Genomic DNA, 23,078 nt, shown 5'->3' on the forward strand with positions numbered 1-23,078 from the left:
CCCCTAATCCTGTTAACTACTCCTGCCCTTAAAAAGGAAGTGTGAATACGAAATTATATTAAAACACTAATCGTGTAGAATCACAAACCGAAACTATACCAAATATTAAGTTTTTAAAATAACCACCCGGGCAACAATTTCCCTAAGCTTCAGGATTAGTTCCTTCATTAGATCCCTTGGTATGAAGGCTTGGGAAACAGAACACAAATTGCCCAGCTAAAAAAAGAGCACTTGCCTGGGGATTAGTGACATCATCTGATTGGCATTATGACTGGGCCTACATCTATGGACTTTGGGGTTTAAAGAAGAATTATGTGAAACACTTTACTTTCAGAAATAAAATCAGAGAACTTCATTCATTCGTAACACATACATTTATTGAGCACCTACCTTATGTCATGTTCTATGTAATGCACAATGCAATGTGCTTAAGATACAAAAATCAAAAAATAATATCTATCCTATAAAATATCTAAAAATATAAAATAATATCTATCCTATAAAAAATAATATCTGCCCTCAAGGAACTTAAAGCCTATTGAGGGAGACAGATTAATCAGAGACCATATATGTGAGAATTTTGTAAATGTCTAAGTCTGTAACTTTTCAGGTCAGTTGTTTACCCCCTTGTTTGCATTTCCAAAGCAGTCAGCAGTAAAATACTTACAATTTTAAGGGTCCCTGTGTTTATTTTGGGACCCTTCACTAATGCTTAAGATGTACATCTTAGAGTAGACCAGAATCCACACCACCACACTGACTGGCATTCTATCAGTTCCATGAATATGGCAAGCTCATTTCTGCTTTAAAGCTTGTTTACTAGCTGTTTCCTGAGTCAGGCATGCAAAGAAGCATTGATTCTAATCTATCTTGGCCTAGGCATTCTGGTATAGGAGGAAAAGGAGATGTAGGAACCCTTGGAAATGATAGATAGGCTTCCAAGTGAAGAAATCAAAACCCAAAAATCTCTTCCCTAAAAGAACCACAACGGACAACAAGGCGTGACTCTTTTCCAGGCACTGAGGTAGAATAGCCATTTGCTTTGGGTTGAGATACCTTTCATCTCCTTTAGAGTGTAACCTCCAGGGGAAAGACATTGCCAGTTTGCAGCTCAACAAATGAAGATGTACAACAGTGGCTTCCAAACCCATTCATCACCTAAGGACGTTACAGGAAAATATTCCTGATTTAATAAAATGTAAAAAAAAAATTATGACACTTATGATGCTATTGGAAATTTGAACACTGACTGCATATTTGAAAAGATTAAGCAATTAGTGTTGTGTTAGGAATAATAGTGATCTAATGGTAAAGTTTTTAAAAGTCTTTTAGAGATCCATACTGAAATATTACAGATTCAGTGATATCTGGGATTTGCTTCAATGTAGATATTACTGGACAGGAGAAAATGTCAGGGGAGGGGTATAAGTGAAATAAGATTGGCCACGAGTCAACAGCTAGATGATGGATACTTAGGGGTTCATTATACCATTCTGTCTTCTTAGGTATATGTTTGAAATTTTCCATAAGAAATAATATTTTTGAAAATATGCTAATTTTTTTTTTTTTTTTTTTTTTGGCCGTACTGCATAGCATGTGGTATCTTCCCCGACCAGGGATCCAACCGTGTCCCCTGCAGTGGAAGCGCAGATTCTTAACCACTGGACTGGCCAGGGAAGTCCTGAAAATATGCTATATAGAGTACATTAGTGGGGGGTGAGGGAAGTGGTCTTGTTGATCACAGCTCCTATCCTGGAAATACATACTGTCTTTAGGAAAAAAGTATCTGATTAATTTACACAAGGTGTGCATTTAACAATCCAAAGCAGGGATCTTTGCAGTATAAAGGAAAATCTAGTAAGTCTCAAAGAACAAGATTTCTTTCAAGAACTCTAGAAAAAGTACCTCTATGACTCTATCTCATTATTGCATTATGTTGCAAATGCAAATACCACAGGGCTCAGAGGGATACTAAACACATTGTGTCTTAGAGAAAAATAGAGATCACCTGAACTGATCTAAAGGAGGCAGCTGCTCTTGGGCTTGAACTACTGTTGCCAGCCTGTTGTGCAGATCTAGTGTGGTCAGATCTTCCCATTTATTACTGGGATGCCAAATGGATGAGCTGACATCATTTTTAATTCCTTCGCTTTTAACTGTTAGTAACCAACTTGAAAAAAAAAAAAGTAGCCTGTGAATCACCAGTTTGCAAGTTCTGCTTATTCAGATAAGACAATTCAGGGATGAGTTAAGAGACATTGAGAAAAGATATTGAGAAGATTGCCCCATACAGCATTGTTTGCAACGGTGAAAAATGGGAAACAACCTAAACGTCCATCACTATGGGAATTCTCAGATAGTTTGTGGCAAGTCTATTTGATAGAATACTATATAATTAAGACAAGTGAAGTCTAGCCATCTGTATCAATGTGGATAGATCTCAAAAAACAGACTTGGGTGAGAAGTCAACTTGTAGATCAATACACAAAATATAAAGCTTTCATGTAAAACTTCAAAAGCCCAAAGTCATTCTATATATTGTTTACAAACACATAGTAACAGTGAAAGTATACGAACCTAGATTAGCAAGATGCGTATCAAATTTAAGACCGTAGTTACCCCTCACAAGGGAAGTAGAGTGGCACTGAGAATAGGTAGCACCCGCTTTATCTGTAATGGTATATTTCTTCATTTAAAAATATAAAATGATAAAATGTAACATCCGTTAATTCTGGATAGTGGGTGCATGAATGTTTACTCTGTTTTTCTTTTTAAAACATTTCAGAATTTTAAAAAATGGAGGGGGTCGCGGTAGAACATCCCATATTAGAAACCAGGATAATTGCATTCGTCTGTGCTCTGCCTCTCGGGCACTGATACGACCTCTAGATACGGTTTCCTTATTAGCAAACGAGGGAGAAGTACACGGTGCTTTCTAGTCTCTTCAATCTAAAGCTCTATGAACCTAAAATCTCCCACCCCTAACGGGGAAGGCTACCCAGATGAGGGAATAAAACATGGATTCTCCCCCTCATTTAGGAGAGTTCAATCTCTCTCAATCCTCAACTCCTTCTCCAGAGGGAGCAAAGGTAGGGAGGAACTGTCTTGGCGACAGAGAGACGCAGCCTTTCTGAGTGTCAGCTTCCTCATTTCTAAAAGGGGGATTCTAACACCTAATTCATAGATTGCAGTGAGGTTTAGAGATGACGTCTGTCAAGTGCCTGAACAGTAGCTACTTATAGCAGCAGTAATAGCATTTCATTCAGGGGCTCAGCCTCGGGGTTGCTAAACAGAATCACGTTTTTTTACGCCGCCTTACAAGCCAATGTTGTTTTACCTTGCGAAGTCCAGGCGAGGCGTCAGAAACAATCCGGAACAGTTGCTATGGCGACACTCTGGTTCCGCCTCCACGCTTGCTCGAACAGCGTGCTGGGAATTGTAGTGCGTGGGAGCTGACACGGAGAGGGCGGGGCAGCTTCCGGAAAAGGTACTACATTTCCGGTTCTTGCCTCCACCTCCCCTCCTGACCCTCCCAGCTTCTGGGCCACTGAGCCCAAAATAAAAGCCCAGTTCTGGATCCTCCTTTCCATGCCCGTCGAACTTACAGTTGAATGCAGGACAGGGGAAGCAATACGGTGCCAGAGCCGGAGACGGGAGCCGCGCATGTGGAACAGGAAGAGGCGAGGCTCCCCGCTAGTAAGCGGAGGTTCCGCCTCCTTACGTCACTTCCGTAAACAAAGGGCATTGTGGAGACGAGAGCTCCGGGATGTGACCCCGGCTCAAGCTGCAGCTGTAGCATCGGCGGCTGCAGCTGCGGCGGTGGCTTCAGAGGCCCCGGGGTCCTTGCAGGTTGAGGAAGAGGACCCCGATCCCCTTCTTCCCTTCTTCCCCAGGTATGAAGTGGAAGCAAAGGCACCCCCGCAATGTCCCCCTGTAGGCCCCTCCCGCCACCGGTTCTGGCCGCTACCGGATTCTGGGCTGGGAAGGTCCTCCGTGACGGCTGATTAGGGAAGGGCAATGAGGTGAAGTCAAGAGGAATTTCTAGTGGTCCGGCTTGGAGGCTGTGGGTTCCTGGCTGTCAAACTAATGTGTGAGTTAGACTATGAGCTGTAGTCTATGAAGGTCTTCTCTGAATGGTTCCTTGCTGCTTGGTATACAAGAAGGGTTTCGGTGCTCTTGTAGTAGTGATGTTATCTAACCAAAAAAGCATAATTTTCGAGCCCTGGCCCCTCAGAACATCTTATCAATAGTTTAGACCACTGTTGGTTTATTTGCATTGTTTCCTGGTTTTTTTTTTTATTCTTGTGTCACCAACTGTGTATGAACATAATTAAATTAGAAAACCAGTGTGTGTATGTGTATCATAAATTTATACGGATCCTTACCTCTTTGGAGAACTGATATCCCATCTTCTCTATTCAGTTATTTTTTAAACATTTAATTTGTGTTGCATGCTGAAACAACCCCAAAATGTCTGTTCTGTTACTTAAAAAGCTTCTTAAAAGAAAAATTGTTAGCCAAGATTTAAGCGGATTTACGTTCGTTATCTGGGATTAGAGACTGGGCAATAGAGCCTCTCCTTTACAGCCTTTGGTCCTTTGGAGGTTTAGCTCCAGTTATGATTGTCTAGAGTCAGCCTGAGCCAACTGAGTTCAATGGTTTAAATAACAGTGCTAGTAGTAGCTCGGAGTCCAGACAGTAGCCAAAAAAAAATTATTTTCATTAAAATTCTCAAATAATTACTTGAGGAGTGACATCAGTGGGTTTGAGACTTTTTGAATGGTCATAAAATGATTAAATTCAACACAACATACAATAAAAGACCTAACAGTCCTAGTGCACTTTACAATCTGATGAGAATAGCCATATAAATTTCTCATCTTATGATGCATGAAACCATATATTTAGGAAGAAGTTAATATTATGCATAAATAAAAAGGAAATGTGGAAGGATATTTTTAGATGGGTGGCTGTTAGAGAAATAAAGCTGGTTAATACATAAAGGGAAAGTACTGGATAAATAGAAGGTTTTACACATATTCTCTATGGAAGGACCCACTGCAACTTCATAGTGTAACTCTTTTGACGTTGACAAAACTAAACATATATAATAAAGTTTCATGTTTCATTGGAAATAGGTAGAGAAAGTAAATTTAAAATTGTGATGGAACAAGTTTAATTTTACAGAACTTCATTTGATCAAGGAACTAGAATCAGTATTAACTCTAGGCAGCAACTGAATTTCTACTTGGTAGTTGAAATAAGGTTTCTAGTTGCTAATTAAAATGCAGGTACCCATGTCAATTATATATCTGTTTGTATCTAGGTGGTTTTTCAAAGAATACGTTTTAGAAGGGAGACCTAAGGCTGAGTCAGGCTGGATGATTTGTTTAGTGTTTATATGTTGTTCCCCTTCTATAAGAATGGAGGGAACATTGAGGGCAGGGACTTTGTCTTGTTCAGTACTGTCTCCCCAATGCCCCAAATACTGCCTGACATGTAGAAGAGAGTAAATTTTTGTGGGATGAATTAATAAACAGTGAAAAAAATTTTTGTCTAACAGGCACTCTTGGTTAGGGCTTCTGTGTACATAATACAGTAAACTAAGCTTAAGAATCCTTGTTCTAACTTTCTTTAATGACCTCTGAAATTCTTGATCCTCTTACAGCCCGTGAAGTGGGTCTTTGAAAGCCCTTTCATTTTGGCGTATTATAGCATATGTGTATAATTTTGCTGTATTTCCTTAGGTCATAAGAAGCTGGCCTTGGTGCAGTAAGGAACTTAAAACAATGGAGGAGCGCAAAGTGAAGAGGAGGAGTCCTAAGTCTTTTAGTGCCCACTCTACTCAGGTTGTTAATGCCAAAAAAAATGCCATTCCAGTTAGTAAAAGCACGGGGTTTTCAAATCCTGCATCACAGTCAACTTCACAGCGACCAAAGTTAAAAAGGTGAATTCTTTTCTTTCACATTGTCACAGCAAAATGCTATTAAAGTAAATACTAAATCCACTAATTCTTATAACATTTTTTTCCTCTTGGTTTGACTTTTGAGGCACATATTACATGTGATTTAGAAAAAAATTTTTTGAAGGTTACAGTGTATAGAGATTAGAAAATGCAGAATGAATGATTGATTGGCTTTAAGGCTCTTACTTTGTCTCGTATTAAAACATACAGAGCAGGGACTTCCCTGGTGGCACAGTGGTTAAGACTCTGTGCTCCCAATGCAGGGGGCCCGGGTTCGATCCCTAGTCCGGGAACTATATCCCACGTGCATGCTGCAACTAAGGATCCAGTGAGCCGCAACTAAGGAGCCTGCCCACCGTAACTAAGGAGCCTGCATGCTGCAAGTAAGGAGCCCTCGAGCCGCAACTAAGACCCAACGCAACCAAATAAATAAATAAATATTTTTTAAAAAATACAGAGCAAGAAAACTTGCAGACAAAGTTGATGAGCTAGCCAGAAATGGAAAAGACATATCTGGTTGTTGTTTTTTTTAAGCTGAGTGTTTGTGCTTTGGTAGTTTTATTTTTTTTTAAAGAATGAGTTCACTGTTTTAATAGAAATGATTTGTATTTATTGTAAATATTTAAACACAGGAAAAATTGAAAGAAGAAACAGAAGAATACTAAAATCCTACCACCTAGAAGTAATCACTATTAAAATTTAGTGAACATATTAATATTTGTCTTAAGGCTTTAAAGGAAACGGGACAAGTTTATTTATTTATTTATTTTTGCTGTGTTGGGTCTTTGTTTCTGTGCGAGGGCTTTCTCCATTGTGGCAAGCGGGGGCCACTCACTATCGTGGCCTCTCTTGTTGCGGAGCACAGGCTCCAGACGCGCAGGCTCGGTAGTTGTGGCTCACGGGCCTAGTTGCTCCGCGGCATGTGGGATCCTCCCAGACCAGGGCTCAAACCCATGTCCCCTGCATTAGCAGGCAGACTGTCAACTACTGCGCCACCAGGGAAGCCCGGGACAAGTTTAAATGTTACCTATTATTGCTGCATTTATGAGTATTTTGTAGGGTTAGGTATTTGGAAAGCAGGATAATATCTTAAGAGAAAAAGCATTTCAGGGCTTCCCTGGTGGCGCAGTGGTTGAGAGTCCACCTGCCGATGCAGGGGATACGGTTTGTGCCCCGGTCCAGGAAGATCCCACATGCCGCGGAGCGGCTGGGCCCGTGAGCCATGGCCACTGAGCCTGCACATCCGGAGCCTGTGCTCCGCAACGGGAGAGGCCACAACAGTGAGAGGCCCACGTACCGTAAAAAAAAAAAAAAAGAAAAAAAGAAAAAGCATTTCATAATCTCAATCCTCTAGATAATTATGATTAAATAAGCTTCTAACTGCAAGCTCATCATGAGAGTTAGTTAAGGAAGTAATGCTTGTAGCACTTTGTAGCCACTGGATTAACACAAAAGACAAGATTGCTGGTGATGATCTCACACTGTCTTTGAGGAAACAAAAGGGACATAGCCAGAGACCCTTGGAAAAGAACATTCCAATAAGGACTAAATGAAAAACAAAAGTTATAAGGGCTTCTTTTGAATATATTATCAGATTGGAAAGGGGTTTTCCTCCTGGAGGAGTTTAATTTAGAATCAGATTTTGAATATGGTTATGGTTGATGAGGAAAGAAAGCCAAGAGATTTGAAAGGAAATCACTCCTTTTCCCAAATTTTTGCATCAGTTTATTTGTGTCTCATTGTCTTTTCTACCTTGTACTTTTATTTCTCTACCCTCTTCTAGAATGTGGGCTTCCTGAGGGCTGGGTCTTGTGTGCCAGACAGTATTTAGAGTGGGGCTTTGCACATAGTATAATTTCAGTGAGTGCTTTTTAATTGAATTATTTTAACATAAAGTGAGACAGTGTGACATGATCAAAAACACCGAAGTAAGAAGAAACAGATTTTTATTTTCTTTTTTGAGAAGGTTGTTAAGTGATGAACTGATGCAAAACACTTACTTGGATAAAGCTTCCAATTTGAAAGAAAAAAAAATTTGCTCTACTGAAACCTTATAGTCCATAGTAGTTTATCTCAGATTTTAATGTGAATATGGATCTCCTGGGAATGTTTTTAAAATGTAGATTCTGAATCAGTTAGTTCGGGATGGGGCTTCAGCTAAGCATTTCTGATAAGCTCACAGGTAATACTGATGGTACAGGTCTTGGACAGCACTTTGAGTAGCAAGATACTAGATAGTGATAGTAAATCTAATATCATGTATGTAAAATTACAAATCCCTCTTTGTGAAGAACTGTTAGTGACCTAGTGTCAACGGCCTACGTGTTCTAAGTTGATTTCTTTTCACGGGAATTAATTAGTCTTGCCACCTTTGCCCGCACACTCAGAGCCCCCCAGTACACCCTATTTGTCTTACCCACATTGTGGCGAGTGCACCTGTGGGGAAGAGGTCTTCATGCCATGTTATGTAGGAATTAACTGAGTCCTGAATATATGTGTTACGTCAGGATCTATAGCCCGTGTCGGGGTTATAAAAGTAACACACAACCCCCACTCCCATTTTTGCCTGGTTCACTCCTAGTCTTTAAGCCTTCACTCCCGTATCGCCTTTAGGAAGTTTTCTCTGCTACCCTTAGGTTGAGTAGACTGTTCTTTCTCTCTGCTCCCATATTACAGTATGTATAGCACCATCACTCCAGAGTTTGAGAGCCTGGCATATGCTAGATGTGTGTAATGAGAACTAGCCTAGTCTAGGGGTTCGGAAAGGGCCTTCCTGAGCAGATCACATTTAAACTGAGACTTGAAGCATGTGTGGGAGGTAGCCTGGCAAGGATGGCAGTGAGGGGCAGGGTGCTAACGTGGGCAGAGGATTAGCTGCAAGGAGACGAGAGAAGGGATTTCTAGGAAGCGAAAGAGATTCAGAATGTGTAGAGCATTGACATACAAGAGAGGATAGAAATTCTTCAGGTTATCGGACTACTGAAAGGTTTGCATTAAGTAAGTTATGTGATCTGACTTGACTTTTTAAAAATTGACTTGGCTGCTCTGTGGGCTCAGAGACAGCACGTAGAGGCCGGGAGACCAGCTGGGAAGCTGCTGGAGTAGTTGGGTCACGTATAGGACAGTGGCAGTGGAGGAGGAGAGATTAGAGACAGCTCTATGGGTGTGACCAGTAGGACTTCGTGACTGCACGTGGGAGCCTTAGGAAGCTGGAGGAGTCAAGGATAACAGGTTCTAGCTCTCCGTCACATGTTGACTGTGAATTTCTGTCTGTCTCTCTCCTTAGACTGGGCGTGCTTCAGGGCAGTCACTGATGGCCTGCACGCATTCATATACTCAGTGTCTGGCATTGTGTCAGCTACAGAGTAGGGGCCCCATAACCACTTGTTGGACAACCCATAATTCAGGGAACAGCTAGGATAAAGTTAGATGGGAAAGCAGAATGTGTTTACAGAGAAGTGAAATATGAAACACAGGCTGGTAAAAAGACTTACTAATTCTCTCTTCAGTTTTTTTTGCAGTCCAAAGAATTACCATAGAGTAAAAGTACATTACTCAAACTCTTTATATACCTTAGTAGTTATATTTTATACATTTGTTTGAGATTTTCATAGCCTGTTCTTTTGGTTTCTGCCTTGAAATGGCTGCTTTTATTTAGTATTGATTTTATTCGGATGTCTTGTTTTTTCCTTAATCTAGAACAGCCTGAAAAAGTATCTCTTTTTAAAGGTAATTATAGGCAATTAATTTTTTATTGCACCCTTTTCACAGAGTGATGAAAGAAAAGACCAAACCTCAGGGTGGAGAAGGCAAAGGCGCTCAGTCAACCCCGATCCAGCACTCCTTCCTCACCGATGTCTCTGATGTCCAGGAGATGGAGAGGGGGCTCCTCAGCCTTTTGAATGACTTCCACTCTGGAAAACTCCAAGCATTCGGTAATCCATAGATGTTTCTCTCTACTCTTTTTCTTCTCAAGATGTTTTCATCATATTTTCTGCATGTATTTTGCAATTCCTTTTTGAAGTGTCATTTTCTTTTATTTAAAAAAAAACAATAGTCCAGAGGCATAAAATGCAATCAACCTAGATTTCATTTGTTGTGGGATATAATTTGTCTTGTAAGATTTCAGGAAAAAAGTTTTTTAAAAAGGGAGGGTTAGTTGAATTGTTAAAGTAGGATTGCTGTTGAGGGACTAAGTATCTTGAAAATGTAACAAACAAAAGGGACATTCTCTGTCAACTGAAATATTTTAGATTTAGTGTTTCAGTTTTAGAAAGACTCGAGATCATTTTTCTTTACCCTTTCAAGCCTAAACTTGTGTCTTGCTCACAATGCCTGACTTTCGAATATTAAAGAATCTGGCTTGATGAAGACGTAAGAACAGTTAACTGATCGTCCCAATAAAACTCTGAATAGGTATTTCTGTATACGTGTTCACAAAGTGTATGGTCAGATATTTCATGTTCAGCTTCCAAGTCACTTTATAAGCTTTTTCTGATGATAAAAATTATTTCCCTGCATTTTTAAAAAGCAGTCTAAAAATTATTGAGTGCACACATGTGGAATCTCACACAAAAGCATAAATGCCATCAACATAAATATTGTGTTTTTAGTGCTGTCTTTCCCTCCCCAGCTCTTTTACTTGGCTTCCGTACCCCTTCCCTCACGCCCTCTACTGCCTCTGCCTCCCCCCAGCCCCAACCAGTTAACTGTGTGACACACACACACACACACACACGCACACGTACACACACAGATTTTTCTTTTCATTGTTTTCTACAAATAGTATCTTATATACACTTTTCGGTGTCTTTCTTTGCTCACTAAACAATACCTGATGAAAACCTCTCTGAGTCGCCTGGTATAGCTCTAATTCATTCTTTTTTTTAATGGCTACATAATTTTCAAGTCGTGAATATACCCTGGTGTATTCAGCCATTTCTCTGTTGAAGAGCATGTACTTCGTCTCCAGTTTGGAGCCGCTAAACTCAATGGTGTAGTGAACATCGTTTTACACGTATCCTTATGTGGCTGTTTTGATTTCTTTGGGATGGATTCCCATGAGTGGGATCACTGGGTCAAAGCATAGAGGTAATTTTAATTTTAATAAAAGTATCCAGATTGCTTTTCAGAAAAGCTCTTGCACTTTTAGTTTTCATTAGCAATTTATGAAACAGCTCTTTTCCCTGAATTCCCACCAGCTAATAGGTATTACCAACCTTTTCATTTTTGCCAGCCTGTTGGTGTAAAGGGTTTTTTTTATTACTGTTGAGTTTGAATAGCCATGAATGTTTGTTAAGCGGTTGGATTGCTCTTTTTTAGGACCTTTACCCAGTTTTTCATTTGGTTATTTATCCTTTTGTTGTTAATTACTAAGAGCCCTTTGCATATTTTAGGTACTAACCCTCTGACCTCTTTTGTTTTTATTTTTTTAAGCAACATTAGTGTGTCTGTGGAATTTATGGTATACATCACCTTATAAAAGTTTTAAAGTTTTGTATACTCAAATACGTCTATCTTTTCTTATAGTTTCTGGGTTTCCAGTCATGGTTATACTATTATTTGAAAAGAAGACATTAAAACACGTTATTTATTTCACAAAGATGTTTTATGACATCCCTTCCTCCTTGCTTTACTCCATCCCGGTAAGGTGGCATCTTTAGAATACTTTCACTTCCCTCTCCCCTCTCTTCTCTCCCATCCTTGAGATATAATCTCTGGATCACTTTTACTTCTTCACTTTTCTCCCCAACACCCTTCCTGCCCTAACTTTTAAGTGACTTTGTATTCTTGGACTGAAGTCTCTGTTATTCGGTGGTTTGCTATATATAAGCATTGCAGATGAGAAGTTGATTGCCAGTTGGATTCTTTCTTTCTTTTTTTTTTAAAGATTTATTTATTATTTATTATTTATTTTATTTTATTTTTGGCTGAGTCGGGTCTTAGTTGCAGCACGTGGCATCTTCTGTTGCGGCACAGGGGCTCTTCGTTGTGGTGCACGGGCTTCTCACTAGTTGTGGCATGAGGGTTTTCTCTCTCTAGTTGTGGCGCACAGGCTCCAGGGCACGTGGGCTCTGTAGTTGTGGCATGCAGGTTCCTGAGGGCATGGGCTCTGTAGTTTTACAACACGCAGGCTCTCTAGTTAAGGCATGCAAGCTCAGTAGCTGTGGTGTGTGGGCTTACCAGCACCGCAACATGTGGGATCTTAGTTCCCTGACCAGGGATTGAACCTGCATCCCCTGCATTGTAAGGTGGATTTTTTACCACTGGACCACCAGGGAAGTCCCTGGATTCTTTCTTACCAAGTAATTTTTTTCAATCTCAATGCTTGAAAGATATCCTTCTTTGTCTTTAAAGTTTAAGCGTTTACCAGAATATGCTTAGGACCGTATCATCCCTGCCTGGAAATCAGTGAGCCCTTCATATCTGCCAACTCATCTTTCATCTCAAGGAACATTTTTTTCTATTGGTCATTTATTTCTCCTCCATCTGTTCCCTTTTATCCTTTTGGAGATTCTGTTGTTCTCATGTTAGGTCACCTGGGTCCATCCCCTGAATCTCTTCTCTTGTTCCTTGTGATTTCCACCTCTTTATATTTTTACTCTATATTGTTTTCCTCTGTCTATATAATATATGTACATCTTTATATGTATACACACACACACATACATATACATCTCTTGAGGTAGTTCTTCCACTTGACCTTTCAGGTTGCTAACTGTTTTTCAGGTTGAAAAACATCATTAAAATAGAGGAAATATGAGATATTTTACTATGAAGAAAGGATGATTTTGAAAGAGCTGTAGCTAGTTTTAAAATTATTAGTAGTCCTTAACATAATGTAATATAGTCAATTTATGAAGATGTTATAAAGCTGGCTAGAGGAAAAGATAATATAATTTACATTAATTCATATTTATTCAAGGTACATACTTCAACTTTAGCTGAGCTATATTATACCTTTGAGAAAAATCAGAGGTTTTGGGAGGGGAAAATGATAGTATCAAGAATTTGGAGAGGCTGTACTGAAACTGAATGAAAATTTGTAATATTTCATGTATATACATCAGTTGCTCTGGGCAGATAATGCTACCTCAGAGGAGTCTAGTCAATAAACAACGCAAGACCTGTCCTTTAGCAATAAGTTTTCTTTCTCTGCTGTGTATACATTGTGGTTCTCATTACATTCTTCTCTGCTGTGTATACATTGTGGTTCTTCATTACATTCTTCACACTTTATTAATATTTTCACTTATATTTCTTAAAGGAGGAGTACACGGTTGGTTGGCAGAATGATTCATGGTTGAAGTCCTTATAGGACTCTTAGTTTCACTCAGATCATTATAAAATGTTGGGTTACTCAGTTTTAATGGCAGTTGTCAACTAGGATGTGAATAGATGGTGTTAACACCTCTATATATATTACTATTGAAAAAAACTTTTTTACCTAAAGGGTTCTTTCATTCTTAAATTTTTTTTCTATATCTTTTTTTTTTGCGCTACGTGGGCCTCTCACTATTGTGGCTTCTCCCGTTGCGGAGCACAGGCTCTGGACGCGCAGGCTCAGCGGCCATGGCTCATGGGCCCAGCCGCTCCGCGGCATGTGGGATCTTCCCAGACCGGGGCACAAACCGTATCCCCTGCATCGGCAGGTGGACTCTCAACCACTGCGCCACCAGGGAAGCCCTATATCATTTTTTAATGCCCATGAGTATTTTTTAGATTGTTGTTGTTTTCCTGGTTGAAGATTTGATTTATAATTTTACACAGAAAATATGCAGTCATTAATGTAATTTACAAAAGAAAGAAAACCAATTTCTTTTAAGCACCTTGACTTTAGAAGTTTCTCCTCAAGACAGTTAGTTTGACCTATCCTAATCTTTATTAATGTTCTGGAATGTTCCCCCAGGAAATGAATGTTCCATTGAACAGATGGAACATGTTCGGGGAATGCAGGAGAAATTAGCTCGCTTGAATTTGGAGCTCTATGGGGAGTTAGAGGAACTTCCTGAGGATAAGAGAAAAGCAGCCAGTGACTCCAATCTGGATAGGCTTCTGTCTGATGTGAGTACAGTCCTCTTTCTTTACTCTTTTCTTAATCAAAATGTTTATTGAGATAAAATTCACCATCTTAACCATTTTAAAGTATAAATTCAGTGACTTTTAGTATATTCACAATGTTGTGCAGACATCACCACATCTAATTTCAGAACATTTTCATCACTCCAAAAAGAAATCCTGTACCTCTCAGTGCTCCCCCGCCCCTATCCCCCAGCAACCAGCAATCTATTTTCAGTCTCTATAGATCTGCCTATTCTGGACATTTCATATAAATGAGAATCATAAAATACGTGGCTTTTTATGTCTGGATTCTTTCACTTAGTGTCATGTTTTCAAGTTTTATCCATGCTGGACTTTATACTCTTTTGAAAGCAATATATCCAAAGGATATATTGGGATCCAATATATCCTTATATTTACATCTAAGCATATTTTCTGGGATATTGGCAAATCTAAAAGGAAAATATTTGCTTCTGTACACATAAAAGATCTTAAGATATAGAAGATAGTAGGTCAAAAGATCCTGGCATGATTAATGCATTTTGCCTTATTTACTCAGGTGGTAGTTACTTATAGTGTGTTTGGTGTTTATGGTGATTTAGTAGGTTGCCATGTGTATTTGCTTGCAAGGGTTGCTGTAACAAAGTACCACAGACTGGGTGGCTTAAGCAACAGAAATTAATTTTCTCACAGTTCTGGAGGCTGAGAGCTGGAGACCAAGGTGTCAGCAGAGTTGGTTTCTTCTGAGGTCTCTCTCCTTGGCTTGTTGAAGATTATCTTCATGTTCACATGGCATTCTTCCTCTCTGTGTGGGTCCCTATGTCCAAATTTCCTCTTTTTGTAAGGACACTAGTTATACTGGATTAGGGCCCATCTTAATGACTTCATTTTAACTTAATTCCCTCTTTTAAGAACCTGTCTCCAAATATAGTCATTTTACGAAGTATTAAGGGTTAGGACTAAAACATGAATTTTGGGAGGATATAATTCAACCAGTAACACCATATAGCATTCTTATATACTGAAAAGTGTTAATTAAATTTGCCTCTTTAAATCTTTTTTGGAACAAAAATAAATAAAAATTGAATTCAACATTCTTTAGTTTCAGATTCCATATTTACCAGTAATAGAAATGGTTAATTTCTATTGCTTTTCTCTATCTTTTGAATAAGTAAATGTGAGTGAAATTGTATGCCCATAGTTTAAAAATTTCAAACCTGTACTTTTAATTGTGACTGTGGTACGTTGAAAACTGAATTTGAAACTAGAGAGCCTTTGTTTAGTCCAGGGTCTACAATAGAGCTGTATAACTTTGGTCAATTTAATGTTTTTGTAACTCAGATTTTTCTCTCTGTAAAATAGGGGTGGTTAATTCTACCTCATACTAAAAACTAAATATCACATAAAATTGTTTTTGTAATTCATAAAGTTTTTAAAGATTTTGATCATTAAAATGGCAGCTTTTTAAAAAAAAATCTATTATTAGAGATGATTATAATTAAGCATGGTTTTAAGAATCCTTATAAAACTTCAGTTTTTATCATATGGTTTTAATTCTCTTATATTCTTATTTCATAAATACTAAAGCTACTTTATTATTATTTTGCATAAGTGAATTTCCCAGTCTGGAAATTTTTAGAAAGTTTTTTCTTTAATACTTTTTTGTTTAAAGAAAGCTTAAATGTGAAATAATGTCTTTAATAATGTATGGTTAACAATTATCTATGATAGTTATCTTATAAAGATAAAAATTAAATTTGTTACTTTGTGTTACAGCTAGAAGAATTGAATTCTTCCATGTATCCTTTGCTTAACATCAGCAGTGAAAAGTTCGCAGATTATAATTCTTGGTGAATAGTCCCAATCAAGTGAAGAAACCTACTGCTATTTACTGGGGCCATCTTTCCCTTTAGTTTCTAAATGGAATTTCCCAGTTGTTTTGTATGCTGAAATTTTGTTTTTCTGCGGTTTGTGCTTTGCTCTGTATGGTTTCTGGGTTTTTAAGACAAATTTTTTAAATGTTTTAATCAAGAGAATTAAGAATTAGGCTAGGGCTTCCCTGGTGGCGCAGTAGTTGAGAGTCCGCCTGCTGATGCAGGAGACGCGGGTTCGTGCCCCAGTCCGGGAAGATCCCACATGCCGCAGAGCGGCTGGGCCCGTGAGCCATGGCTGCTGAGCCTGCGTGTACGGAGCCTGTGCTCCGCAACGGGAGAGGCCACAACAGTGAGAGGCCCACGTACCGCAAAAAAAAAAAAAAAAAAAAAAAAAGAATTAGGCTAGTTTCCATATACATTATTTTGAATCTTAGATTCTTAAGCTAAATGGAAGTGGGATAGCAGACATAATACAGTATTCTAAATTTAGTATTAGAACTAGAATATTTTAGATGCATTAAAATGTATTATAGGGTTAACTTAAAGGAAATCACAAAGGCACATGTAAAATATTCATGTTTTGACATTTCAATTTAGAGCAATTATTTCAAGAAATTTTAAAAATGTATTTTTGAACATACTGATAGGCACAATGTGAGATATATAAGAACAAATAAAAAATGATCCTGCCTGTAAAATAATTTTAGTGGTAAGACATCTCTTTGAACCAAATAGTGAGATACTGGAAAGGCTACTGTTGTAGAGTTAAGAGATTTGATTTTCGAAATTTGGTTCCATGTTTTGCTAATGTAAATTTGGGTAGATTGTTTAACATTTCAGAGTATCGTCTTTAATATGGGGTAACTGCTACATGTAATCATGTGTATATGAAAATTTCCAAACTATATAGAATATATATTTTTAAAAATCACTCTTATTGCAATAACATATACTATTACTAACTGCTGAATTGTGCAGTAAAAACAATGAAGAAATAGGAAGATATATACAAATCCAGTAATAGTAATTAATATCTCACCTTTATTGAATACCTACTATTTGCCAAGTATTATATGAAGTGTTTTACATGCATTATCTCATTTGATCCTACTCTTGGAAGTAGGTGGTGTTATACTCCCCATTTTACAGATGAAGAAAATACAGTTTTGAGAAGCCACATAAACTGTAGGAGATATTAATGTAAGATACCACTGCCAAGAAAGAGTTTAATATGGGGGTAAGATAGGAGTTAATTAGGAGGCTTTTCTTAGGAGTAGTTCCCGGTTCTTTTTTTTCTTTGTATTTGTTTTATGTTATATTCTATGCTTTATATTCTCTCTCTGCTTATGACACATAACTCCTCTCCTCTTATCTGAGTTTCTGTTAAACATTTAGACTCATTTGTCTCCCGCTTTCCTCACTTCAGCCCCCACGGTTCAGCAGGCCGTGGTGGTAGACTGCAAGCACATGGCCTTTGGACCGCTTGGTCTCAGGTCTTGGTAAGCAGCTATGTAACCTTGAGCAAAGCCTAGCAACCCTAGTTTCCTCATCTGTAATAAATGTTCTTTCCGTGTTCATACTTTTCCCTCCTAATTTTCCTCTGTCATCAGTGCCCCTATTCGTTTTTTAACATCTTTATTGGAGTGTAATTGCTTTACAATGGTGTGTTAGTTTCTGCTGTATAACAAAGTGAATCAGCTATACGTATACATATATCCCCATATCCCCTCCCTCTTGCGTCTCCCTCCCACCCTCCCTATCCCACCCCTCTAGGTGGTCACAAAGCACCAAGCTGATCTCCCTGTGCTATGCAGCTGCTTCCCACTAGCTATCTGTTTTACATTTGGTAGTGTATATATGTCCATGCCACTCTCTCACTTCAACCCAGCTTACCCTTCCCCCTCCCCGTGTCCTCAAGTCCATTCTCTACCTCTGTGTCTTTATTCCTGTCCTGCCTCTAGGCTCATCAGAACCTTTTTTTTTTTTAGACTCCATATATATGTGTTAGCATAAGGTATTTGTTTTTCTCTTTCTGACTTACTTCACTCTGTATTGACAGACTCTAGGTGCATCCACCTCACCACAAATAACTCAATTTTGTTTCCTTTTATGGCCGAGTAATATTCCATTGTATATATGTGCCACATCTTCTTTATCCATTCATCTGTCGATGGACACTTAGGTTGCTTCCGTGTCCTGACTGTTGTAAATAGTGCTGCAGTGAACATTGTGGTACATGTCTCTTTTTGAATTATGGTTTTCTCAAGTGCCCCTATTATTTTAATCTTCAAGATTGTTTAAAAATCCCTTCTATGACTATAGCAGACATTGCTAATCAGTCATGGCACTATCTGCCGTTTAGCCTGGACAGGGGCACGAAATTATTTGCTGTCTCTTAATTACAGTTAGTTGTCAGGTGTTATCAGTTCTGTTTTGTATTCTTCCTTCATTCTCTACCCTCATCACCTGATTCCACAGCCTTTCAAATTTCTGTTCTCTAGAAACCTTAGAGCTGCACTGTCCAATATGGCAGCCACTAGCCAAGTAACTACTGAGCACATGAAGTGTTGGCAACATGGATTGACATGTGCTTTAAGTATAACATGCACACCTGATTTCAAAGATTTAGAATGAAAAGATGTAAACTATCTCAATATTTTTATGATTACATGTTGAAATGATAATTTCATGATTATGAATATAAATAAAATATATTTTAAAAACTATGTCTGTGGCTTACATTATATTTCTATTGGACAGTACTGCTGTAGACTTTAGACATTGCCACTGAGTTATTCTTCCTAAAACATCACTTTCATCTTGCCATTCTTGTTTCTTACCAAGTTTTTTACTATGTCAGATTTTTAAAAGGTTCTCAGTAATTTGATCACGGCATATTCATCCTGTTACAGTTTTCATTATTTTTCATTCCCACCAAGTTGGCTTTCTGGACGCCCAAGTTCATGCTCACCTTAATGCCTTTGTTCAGGTTGTACTTTCTACCTAGAGTTGCTCTGGCCTCCCCCTTCTCCTTATCAAATAACACTCAAGCTGACCATTTCCATAAAGCATTTTGTTTGTACCCCAAACTAGCATTCTGCATTATTTCATTATCTGTTGATATGTGTTAAATCTCAGCCTTCCAATTGAACAAGAATATCTCTGACAGCACAGCTCATGTCTGTACATTTTTGCAAACATCTGCTGTACACGTATTGCTAGCATTTAGTTGTCCTCAATATATCCAGATCATTGTTTGAATTGAGTCTTGAAAAACAGGTGGCAAGTGGATCATATAGATGAAAGAGGAAAATGAAAGGCAGTGATAAGAAGGGAATGGAATAAACTATGCAGGAATTTTATCCTATTTCCAGTTTTCTTGAAGAATAATTCAGAGGATTATAGGAAAGGTTTTAGAGCTATGATGATTTTATTTCATTCTCTTGGACTTTCACAAAGAAATTATTTTCCCAAGGAAATGAAGTGGTGTTGTGTTCTCAAGTGAATTTTGTTAATCCAGTAAGTTTTCATATTTGCCTCTAATCAGCTTCTTACCATGAAAATGATTCTTGCTGCATTAAAATAATTCTGTGCTCTATTAGAACCTAGAACATAGTCTTTTTTTTTTTAAGCCCTATTTTTTTTTTCTTTTTTTTGGCTGCATTGGGTCTTCGTTGCTGCGCGTGGGCTTTCTCTAGTTGCAGTGAGCAGGGGCTACTCGTCATCATGGTGCACGGCCTTCTCATTATGGTAGCTTCTCTTGTTGCAGAGCACGGGCTCTAGGTGCGCGGGCTTCAGTAGTTGCGGCGCGTGGGCTCAGTAGCTGTGGAATACGGGCTCTAGGCATGTGGGCTTCAGTAGTTGTGGCTCGCGGGCTCTAGAGAGCAGGCTCAGTTGCTCCATGGCATGTGAGATCTTCCCGGGCCAGAGATTGAACCTGTGTCCCCTGCATTGGCAGGCGGACTCTTAATCACGGTGCCACCAGGGAAGTCCTGGAACATAGTCTTGAATCAGTGATTTGTTTTTAAATCTTCAAATTCTAGACATAGTAAAATTACTTTACTCCATTTAAGGATTGTCTTACCACATCCAAGTTTCTCAATAGCAGCATAGGCACTTTCCCTTTAAACATACTTCTTTTTTTATTACCTCTGTCTCTTAGCTCTTGAATGTAATTTCTAGAAATTTAAAAGAAGCACTCATTAGAGAATGAAAATCTTCTTAACTGATGAATCCAGACAGAAACTCCATTTGGCAGATGCACAAGATGTTCCAAATACTTCTGCCGGCTAAAATGAAATGCAGTCGCTTTCTCGTGGTTTGAAGAAAAGCATTCTTTACTCTTCTAGCTGAATCCAGTAGCAGAATCATCTTCCACAATAAGGAATTAATTAAAGTGCAAGTGCAGTGACTGCTTTCACATGCTGCTTTCAGTGAACTCGACTTGCCATAATTCACCATAACTGGAGGCCTCGGCCTTGTGGAAGGCGTAATCAGGAAATGCGATACAGAGCTTTTGCTGCTATGCTTTATATTGTTGCCTTACGGGTTATACTTGAAATGCACTGTGCTAAATGTTGTTGATAGGGCTGAAGGATTTATCCTTCCTGAGCTCACCAAACTTATTCCACTGTTGATCATAAGTTGATGATGCCCAGGCTTTTTGTGGGAGCCCAGCTTCAGTTTACGTTAGACAATCAGTACACACGCCCGGTGTGTTTTCCAGTGGCCAGTGACAACAAAATGTTAAATGAGTATTTGTGAAATTTGCTATTTTTAATAAAGTGATTGTTTTAAATTAGTGGCTCTCTCTGTTTTGGAGAAACCTGTAGTCTTCAATCTGGGAATACAAGGGCTCAGTCCTCAAAGGTTAAACTGTGTTTAGAAAATTGAGGTTCTGTAACTTTCTTGCAAATCTTGCAACTTATGCACATTTAAATATTGGCATAATGAAAAGAGCATGGTCTTTGACCTTACTTACACCTTGATTTGAATCAGCATTCTGCCCATTAGCTTTGGGTTCATGTGTGTTTACTCAGTTTCTATTTTAATTTTTGTTTTTAATCTAGAAAATGAGGTTAATGACCAGCTTGTAGTGGTTGTTATGAAGAAGTAAAAAAGTACATATAAGATGCTTAGCACAATAGCTGACACCAGTAATGTTCAGCAAACAGTAGCTGAACATTAACATTAGTTTTTAAATAGCTTTATTGAAATAATCCATATGCCATAGAATTCACCTTTTCTAAAGTATATAATTCAGCGGTTTATAGTAGATTCACAGAGTTGTGCATCCATCATCATAATTTAATTTTAGAACATTTTCATCACCTCAAAACTCATTAGCAGTCACTCCCTATCTCCCGAACCCCTCAGCCCTTGACAACAGTAATCTATTTTCTGCTTCTACGGATTTGCCAATTCTGAACATTTTCTATCAATGGAATCATACAATACATGGCTTTTGTAACTGGCTTCTTTTAGTATAATATTTTCAAGGTTTCAAGGTTCATCCATGTTGTAGCATGTTATCAATACTTCTTTTCCTGGCCGAATCACATTCCATTGTATGGATATACCACACTTTGTTTATCCATTTATAGCTCACTTGCCTTCACCTTGTAGAATAGGTCCATGCTTCCTCCTCCTTGTTTCCAGGCCACAGAAACAAGCACCTAATGGGAGATGGGGAGGGTGGGGACCCATTGAACAATATTTTTTAAAAGTCTCAATTTCAGTCATTTTTGGCATTCTGGGTTCCAAGAGTTTTGATCAGTTTATCTAATCAGTCTTTCTAATACCCCTTTTAAAACTGAGAAAATCATCAGAACATTAAATGTAACCTTCAAAACTGCTTTGTTGGATTGAGCAAATAGGGATTCCAAGGGAAAAAGCATTCTAGGGTCTGACAGAGCAAAAGGAAACTTTGCCAATTGACGTGTTTTTCTTGGATGGGTCCTGAGATAGAGTAAAGCAAAAGCTGTTTCCTGTGGCTTAGTGACAGAGCAGCAGATCGACCTTGTTTATTCAGCTGGTTCATTTGTCCTTTGTGTCAGTGAACCCCATGTGGGTCCCAGGTAACAAATTTTTAGTTTATCTAATTTGTATCCTTTCACACAACTAAAACATGTTAAAGGCAACAGGGGGAAAAAAATGAGGTGCTTGAATCAGAATAAAATTTATTATTTATTAGACAGATGTTGCATATTTATTGTAGAAATTTTTTAAATTGATTTTTTAAAAGTACTACCGGAGCAAACCATTTAACATTTGTTTACATACTTCCAGACTTCTTAGACAAACGTTTATTTACAAAAATTAGGTAGTACTATTCATCCGGTTTTCTAACCTGCTTTTCATGTTGTGAACATCTTTCCTTGGTGGTAACTATTCATCTACATATAAATGAAAAAAACTTTCAGCCTTCACAATAAATACTTAAAGGCATTTTGACCAGAACCATTAGAAATTAAGAAGGATGGGCCTCCCTGGTGGCGCAGTGGTTGAGAGTCCGCCTGCTGATGCAGGGGATACGGGTTCGTGCCCCGGTCTGGGAGGATCCCATATGCCGCGGAGCGGCTGGGCCCGTGAGCCATGGCCGCTGAGCCTGCACGTCCGGAGCCTGTGCTCCGCAACGGGAGAGGCCACAACAGTGAGAGGCCCGCGTACCGCAAAAAAAAAAAAAAAAAAAAAAAGAAATTAAGAAGGATGTTGCTTTGGCTTTGGTACCTCCTGTATAATGTGAAAATTGGCAATAAGTATTAAAATATTCTGAGGATTTGCTGAAGATAAGAAACCCCACCTTTTCCATCACACAGCCTTAAAATTGCTGGCTTTCTTTGAGAGCAAGCAAACGTTGGCTTCTGTATCCAAGTCTCCTGTCGGGGTCTGGCCCCACTGCTCCGTGTCTTCAGGGGTTTCTGGAACTACAGTGATGCCCGGGATCCCACCGCAGGCTCCCTGAAGGGTGACAAAGAAGCGGGAACGCTGCCCGGACCGGAATCCGGTGCAGCCCTTAAGGAGGGGGCGTTGGCCGGCAGGGCGCCGGCGGCGCTTGGGGGCTTGGTCCGCCCCGCTTCTGGGCCCTCTAGCTGGGAAGGCGGCGTCGGTCACGCGGTCCCTCCAGCCGCTCTGGAACCCTGTGTGGGTGCTGGTGCCAGGGAGCTGCGGGGGAGGGC

At 39.0% G+C, this 23,078-nt stretch overlaps 1 protein-coding gene across 2 annotated transcripts; it reads left to right on the plus strand.

The window, feature by feature from the left end:
• Window positions 1–5,789: 5,789 nt before the first annotated feature.
• On the plus strand, window positions 5,790–20,691 carry CCDC28A (coiled-coil domain containing 28A; the record flags this gene model as incomplete). 2 transcript variants are annotated; one of them, XM_079716550.1, is made up of 5 exons in its annotated part: window positions 5,790–5,947; window positions 9,737–9,900; window positions 13,875–14,029; window positions 15,803–15,825; window positions 20,139–20,691. In XM_079716550.1, the coding sequence occupies 5 exons, from the start codon at window positions 5,790–5,792 to the stop codon at window positions 20,191–20,193; spliced, it is 555 nt and encodes a 184-aa protein (XP_079572676.1). In that variant the 3' UTR covers window positions 20,194–20,691. The 2 variants fall into 2 exon arrangements, with proteins under 2 accessions (XP_079572676.1, XP_079572677.1); XM_079716551.1 differs by lacking the exons at window positions 13,875–14,029; window positions 20,139–20,691 and having other exon boundaries at window positions 15,803–16,562.
• Window positions 20,692–23,078: the final 2,387 nt, after the last annotated feature.

The sequence above is a fragment of the Hyperoodon ampullatus genome (assembly GCF_949752795.1).
Source record: "Hyperoodon ampullatus genome assembly, chromosome: 12".
In the NCBI taxonomy this organism is placed as follows: domain Eukaryota; kingdom Metazoa; phylum Chordata; class Mammalia; order Artiodactyla; family Ziphiidae; genus Hyperoodon; species Hyperoodon ampullatus.